At 54.9% G+C, this 6,612-nt stretch overlaps 2 protein-coding genes and 1 non-coding gene across 3 annotated transcripts; 2 read left to right on the top strand and 1 right to left on the bottom strand.

Moving 5' to 3' along the window:
* Window positions 1–26: 26 nt before the first annotated feature.
* Window positions 27–881, top strand: SNRPG (small nuclear ribonucleoprotein polypeptide G). Its single transcript, XM_031065171.1, has 2 exons — window positions 27–443; window positions 712–881. The coding sequence occupies exons 1-2, from the start codon at window positions 195–197 to the stop codon at window positions 760–762; spliced, it is 300 nt and encodes a 99-aa protein (XP_030921031.1). The 5' UTR covers window positions 27–194; the 3' UTR covers window positions 763–881.
* A 142-nt stretch (window positions 882–1,023) lies between these two features.
* PCYOX1 (prenylcysteine oxidase 1) lies at window positions 1,024–6,487 on the bottom strand. The gene is made up of 7 exons (XM_005430863.2): window positions 6,450–6,487; window positions 5,861–5,976; window positions 4,985–5,191; window positions 4,247–4,421; window positions 3,735–3,946; window positions 3,017–3,169; window positions 1,024–2,626 (listed from the first exon to the last, which is right to left on the bottom strand). The coding sequence occupies exons 1-7, from the start codon at window positions 6,485–6,487 to the stop codon at window positions 1,968–1,970; spliced, it is 1,560 nt and encodes a 519-aa protein (XP_005430920.1). The 3' UTR covers window positions 1,024–1,967.
* On the top strand, window positions 6,027–6,097 carry TRNAG-CCC. Its single transcript has one exon. It is a non-coding gene; the product is annotated as a tRNA-Gly (tRNA).
* Window positions 6,488–6,612: the final 125 nt, after the last annotated feature.

Below are 6,612 nucleotides of genomic sequence, written 5' to 3' on the forward strand. Positions count from 1 at the left end.
GGACCCCCGCCCACCCCTCACAGAGCCCAGGGAGGGGGTCCTGGCTGCTGGGGCTGGTGCACGGGTCTGCCCCCTGCAACCTCCCTGATTGATTTCAAGCCTTGCAGCTCATTAATTAAAATTCTAGTTCATTCATTAAGCCTTAATTCATAAATTTAACTATAACATGAATTGAAAATTCCCCTTATCCCATTATGGGTTGTGCTCAATCCTTCCCATTCACTCCCCTGCGGGTCCCACTCATTCCAAGCTGCCGATTTGGGGGCAAACGCTCCCGTTTTGGGAACTCTTCCCCCTTTAACCCCTGGCTTCCCGCAGTGAAGCTGAACGGCGGCCGGCACGTGCAGGGCATCCTGCGGGGCTTCGACCCCTTCATGAACCTGGTGATCGACGAGTGCGTGGAGATGGCGGCGGGCGGGCAGCAGAACAACATCGGCATGGTGGTGAGGGCACTGGGAGCACTGGGAGCAGGGTGCTCAGGGCACTGGGAGTACTGGGAGCAGGTGCTGAGGGCACTGGGAGCACTGGTGGAGCCATGTGTGGAATGAGCAGGAAGTTTGGCGAGAAACAGGAATGGGATGTGTCAGCTGGGAAATCAGTCTGTTTTTGTTCTTGTGCGGGAATTCCAGCCACATTTTCCGTGATTTTTCGGGGAAACAAGCTGAAACAAACTTCAATCAGAGGTAACAGCTCTCGCCTTCCCCCTTGCAGGTGATCCGAGGGAACAGCATCATCATGCTGGAAGCTTTGGAACGAGTATAAACCCCTGGAAAACCCCAAATCCCCACCCACCGCTCCCATTCCCTCATCCACGATGCCCCCCAGGAGTGGACAATTATTTGGTTTTGTTATTAAAACAATTTTGTAATGGTTGACCTAACTCAAGCCTTTCTCACATCAGTTTTTGGCAGCTGGGTGTTAATTCCATTCCCAACCCTGGGAAAACTCAAGGAAAACTTGTTCATTTATGGAAGTGGGTGTTAAATTTGTGCTATTTTAGGTGGTTTTCTCCTTCAAAACATAGACATTGTTAAATTCTTTATTAACTCCTTCATACCTGAACACAGTGATGGATATTGGTGGTTTTTCCTCTTTCCCACCCATTTTGACAGCTCCCACCACCCCATTTTCCCCCTGAAGAATTATTCTTTGGATGGAAAAGTGGGGCAGAGGGATGGACAGCCAGGGAGTCAATATTCCCAGCTGGAGGGCACTTTTGGGGTCAATATGGCACTTTCAGTGAATTCCCTAATCTCAGACAGGGATAAATCAGAGTTTGAGGAGTTTGTGTGAGGAAAATGTCCCGGCTTACTTGGGAACGATTCACTGCTCCTGATCCTCCCAAGCTGGCCAAACAGCTACCAGGCGGCATCAGGGGATGTCAAGATGAGATATTGGGAGGAATTTTGTCATGGAAGGAAGGGTTGTCCAGCCTAGGTTGTGGTAGAGTCATCAACCCTTGGAAGTGTCCAAACAGCTCATGGACGCAGCACTTGAGGAGATCGTCAGTGGTGAATGCAGTTGGGCTGATGGTTGGACTTGAGGGTCTTGATGATCTAGAAGGTCTTGAAGGTTTTGATGATCCTGAGGGTCTTCTTGAAACTCATCCAACCTTAAGGATCCCCTGATCCTATGAAACTCCTCCTTGGAGGGGTGAAGTATGGAGTTCATTAGAGTCTACTACAGCATCTTGATGATCTTGAAGATCTTGACATTTATCAAGATCTTGATGGTCTTTATAGTCTTGAAGCTCTTCCAAGCTTAAGGATCCCGTGATCCTATGAAACACCTCCTTGGAGGGACGAAGTATGGAGTTCGTTAGAGTTAATTATGGCATCTTGAAGATCTTGAAGGTCATGATGTTCTTGAAGATCTTCCAACCCTAAGGATCCCGTGATCCAGGGAAACACCTCCTTGGAGGGGCGCAGCACAGAGTTCGTTCGTGTTAATGAAGCCCTGGGGGTGTGTCAGAGCTCCGTTTTGAGCCTCTCGTGCAGGTCCTCCTGGTCCACGCTGGCGCTGTGGCCGTGCCAGCGGTGGAAGGCGAGCAGGGCGGCGTTGCGGGCAGCGATGGCGCTCATCTCCATGGCGCTGGCGGCGCGCTCCAGCCCGTTCAGGTAGTAGAGCTGCTCGTGCAGGACGATGGGAGGAAACTTCTCGGGAGCGCTGTACTGGGGATACGCCAGCCACGGCTTCACCTTCACCGAGTCGTAGGAGGAGAAGAGCAAACTGAGCTGCTCCTTGCTGAGCTCCTCGTTGGAAAACACCTTCCAGACGGCCGACGGCAACGGCAGCTCCCCGCCCGTGCCCGTGTCACCCACGGGGGACTCCAGGGTCAGGCTGTTGATGAACAGTTTGGGGTTGTCTGTGGTGAAAATGGCACCAAGGTGAAAGGCCTGGGGGTCCTGGTAGCCAAAGAAGGACGTGTTCAAGCGCCCGTGCACCAAGGTGGTGACGGTCTGCTGGAAGGGATTTGGGAATTCCGGGATGGGAGGGTCGAAGTTGCGGAAGGTGATGTTGGCCATCTTGCGGCCGAGCGGCGCCGCGATGACGACGATGTCGTAGGTGTCCCCTGTGAGCCCCGAGGACGTGTTGTAGGTGACCTCGTAGAGCTTCACCGGGTCCCCTGTGCACAACAGCTCAGTTACCCTGACCCTGCTGGGAGGGAATCCCGACTGTCCCTGGCATCCCAAAATGCCACCAACGTTTGGGTTCATCAATTTGTGCAGCTGGGTGTTGAGCCCTGTTTTCATGGAATGGGCTGGACTGGAAGGGCCTGAAGCCCGTCCAGTTCCATGGCAGGGACACCTTCCTCTATCCCAGCTTGCTCTAAGCTCCATCCAGTCTGGCCCTGGACACTGCAGGGATCCAGGGACAGCCACAGCTCCTCTGGGAATTCCATCCCAGCCCCTCCCCAGCCTCCCAGGGAGGAATGTTCACTCTGACACTCCCAAGGGGCCCAGTTCTCCAGTGTCACCTTCACCTCCCCTCTGAAGGGAACTGCAGCCCCACTCACCGCCACGCTGGTGTCTGGTTTTTGGCTCTATGGACACGACAGTTCCCGGGATAACCTCGGCCTTGGAGGAGTAGATGAGGCCGGAGCACACGAGTTTGTTCCCCCCTTTCACAGACCAAAGGCCTGACTGCAACCAGGCCAAGGACACAGCACCTGCAAGGAAAGCACCTCTGTCAAAGCAGGGAAACACTGGAAAAACAAACTGCAAAACTGGGGAGATTAACGTCCCTTTGGGACACAGAGCTTGGAGCCCAGGGAGCTGGAACCCAACACCCAGGTTGGGTACTGTAGCTTTTGTCACTCCTCACATGGGGAACCAATTGTTGGTAGACCCAGATGATTTTCCCCTCTGCAAGCACAAGCCTTTATTATCATTCAATAAAACTTCTAAACCTTTCCCCACTGACAGTGGGCTCAAATGACTGATGCTGAAGATGTGGCCAGCACCAGCCCTCTATTATCCTTTACAGTAAACTTCCATATTCTCTTCCCCTTCTTTCTTCCTTCTTCCTCTTCGTCACCACTGCCCAGCCACTCTTTTATACTACACATCCTTACTGGACAGGGTGGTCACCTATCCAGGGCAAGGCTGCTTCCATTCTTTAGTAATTAGTACAGCTGCCAACTCATCAGGGCAAGGCTGCCCACAGAACCATCTCTGTTCTCTTCCAATCCATTCTCCCACACCCAGGATGGAAGGCTCCCTCCAAACACTCACCTACAAAGCCAGGGATGGTGACCCCTTGGCCGTAATTCACCCTCATGGCCGGACACACCACCTGGTTGATGAATTTCTGGGAGAACCCTGCTTTCTGCATGGCCTCCTCGATGCTCTGGTTGAGCAGCCGCGTGAAGTCGTCGCCTCCCAGGGCGTGCAGCAGGCGCTCGTTGCTGCTGAAGGCGTAGTCGTGCATCTGGTACCGGTAGATCCTGCCAGTGCACACAGCAATTGGCCCTGTCAGTGAGCTCTGGCCCTGGGAGCTGCGGGGATCTCACGGGGAGGCTTTGCGGGACTGCAGGACAAGGCCCTGGAGGCTCAAGAGGGCAGGTTCAGGTTCCATATTGCGGATTTTTAGGAGGGTGGAGCGGCTGCACCATCCCTGGAAGTGCCCAAGGCCAGGCTGCACGCAGCTTGGAGCCACCAGCGACAGAGGAAGGTGTCCCTGCCCATGGAATGAGGTGTCCTTAAGGTCCTTTCCCTCCTCTTCCCCCCTCAGGACCCCAACCCACCTCATGAACTTGTCCAGGATGTCCTCCACCCACATGGACATGCGCAGGGGGTTGAGGCCATAGTGCCACAGCAGCTTGGGGCGGTTGATGAAGGACCAGCTGCTCTCCTCAAACACAAATTCCTCCCCGTTGTAAACGCCTGAAGGACTGCCCTGGAGTGTGTTGGCTAAAAGGCCTTTGGGAAAAGCACAGAAAAAGGTAATTTAGGGAAAGGCAGAGCTATTCCACCTCAGTTATAACTTCCTCAGATAACCTGGCTTCATGCTAAGGGTGAGTGATTGAGGATTGGAGGGCCAAAGTGTGGAAAGGGGAATTAGCCCTTGATCAGGGGCCAGGGAGTGATTGGAGGTAAATTTTGGACCTTTATGATGCCATAATTGGGTCACTTGTGGACAGGGGTGAAACCATTCCCTTTGGGATGTGGGCTTCCTTTGCCTGGAGTGGGGCATGGGAGAGGTGATGGTGGGCTATTTGGGAAGGAAAGTGGCCTGTGGGAGAGGGATATTGGACAAAGGTGATTACTAGGGAACTACATGGGGGGAATATTGGGAAAAGGAGGGGAACTATTGGGGAAGGAGCTGGTGGAGTACTGGGGATGGATAAGGGGCTACCAAGCCTTGTTCTTTCAAGGAATGTCTCCCTAGCAGATTGGGACTCAGAGCACCCCAGGGGGATCAATTTCGGATCGAGGCACAATTTTGGGACTGGAAAACACCACGGTGGGGTGTCCGTGCTCACCCAACTCCTGGACAAAATGCTTCATGTGCAGGTTGAGGGGGTGGATCACGGACCCCCCTGCCTCGTAGCTGGCCCCCTCCACGTCCAGCGTGTCCAGCCGGCCGCCCAGCGCTGCCTTCTCCAGCACGTGCAGCTGCACGCTGCGGCCGAACTTCTGCCGCAGGAAATACGCGGCGGCCGAGCCGCCGATCCCACCGCCCACCACGGCTGGGAGAAGGGGCCCGGTCACCTTCACAGCCCCACGAACCCCCACCTCACACACCCCCCTCACAGACCCCTCAAGGACCCACCACCCTGATTCCTTCAAGGGAACCCCTCAAAAACCCCTCATGGCCCCCTGCACCACAGATCCCCTCTAGGGAACCCCCTCACAGACCCCTCATGGCACCCGCACCCCAATCCCCTCAAGGGAACCCTTCTCATACCCCCTGCCCCTCAAAGATCCCCTCACGGGCCCCCCTGACCTTCAGGGAGTCCCCCCATTGCACCTTCCTCGCAGACCCCCTTCCAGCCTCCCTGACCCTCGCAGATCCCTCATGGGTCCCCCCACTTCAGATCCCTCACGGGCACCCTGCCATACTCCCTGACCCACATAGGTCCCCTCAGTGTCCTCCCATGACAGATCCCCTCAAAGTCCCATAAAAGATCCTGTGCTCACTCCTCCCTCGCAGATCCCCTCAAAAGGTCCCACTGGCACCCTGCGCCCTCACAGATCCCCTCACAGTTTTCCCCCCCCAAATCCCTTCAAGGGACCCCCCCTGCCACCGGCTGTGACAGATCTCCGTAAGAGCTCCCCCTGAGCTTTCCCCTCACAGATCCCTCCCCGAGTGCCGTCCCTCAGAATGGCCTCCCGTCAGCCCGTGTCCCCGTTCGCACCGATCTTGGAGGGCCCATGGCGGAGGCTGAGGGCGGGCGGGCAGAGCGCGGCGAGGAGCAGCAGCGCGGGGAGGGGCAGGGGGCGATGGGCGGGCTGGGAGCGCAGCTCGGGCCGGCTGCGGGCAGCGGGATCATCAAGGACACGGTGAGCCGCTGCTTACCGACCGCGCCGCTGGTGTAGTGGTATCATGCAAGATTCCCATTCTTGCGACCCGGGTTCGATTCCCGGGCGGCGCACAGATGTTTTACCTCTACGAGATTTTAGTGCATTTATTTCTCAGCCCTGCTGGCCCCATGCCTGGTGCCCGCGTGTCCTTTACCCGTATACCCCTTTCCAAAGTGGGTTTAATCCCTTTTAATTATTTTCTTTTTACTTCTTTAATTTTAAATTCCTTTCTTTCAACACCTTTCACACCTTAGTTGCAATTTCCCTGCTCTGATGCCCCCACTCCCTGTGCCCGCCAGCACCTTTCCACCCCGCTTTTAAGCGCTTTCCTTTTAACCCTTTAATTTTTAAGCCATTTCTTTTAAATCCCTTCATTTCTCACCCTTTTATTTTTAACGCATTTTAAATCCCTTCATTTCTCACCCCTTTATTCTTAACGCCTTTATTTTAAATCCCTTCATTTCTCACCCTTTTATTCTTAACGCCTTTATTTTAAATCACTTTTCGCCACTTTTCTCGCTTTCCCCTCACAGCCGCGCATGCGCAGAGCGGCCGCGCGTCCCCGCGCCGTTCCCGCGCTCTCCCC

Source organism: Geospiza fortis, unplaced genomic scaffold (assembly GCF_000277835.1).
Source record: "Geospiza fortis unplaced genomic scaffold, GeoFor_1.0 scaffold109, whole genome shotgun sequence".
Lineage (NCBI taxonomy): Eukaryota > Metazoa > Chordata > Aves > Passeriformes > Thraupidae > Geospiza > Geospiza fortis.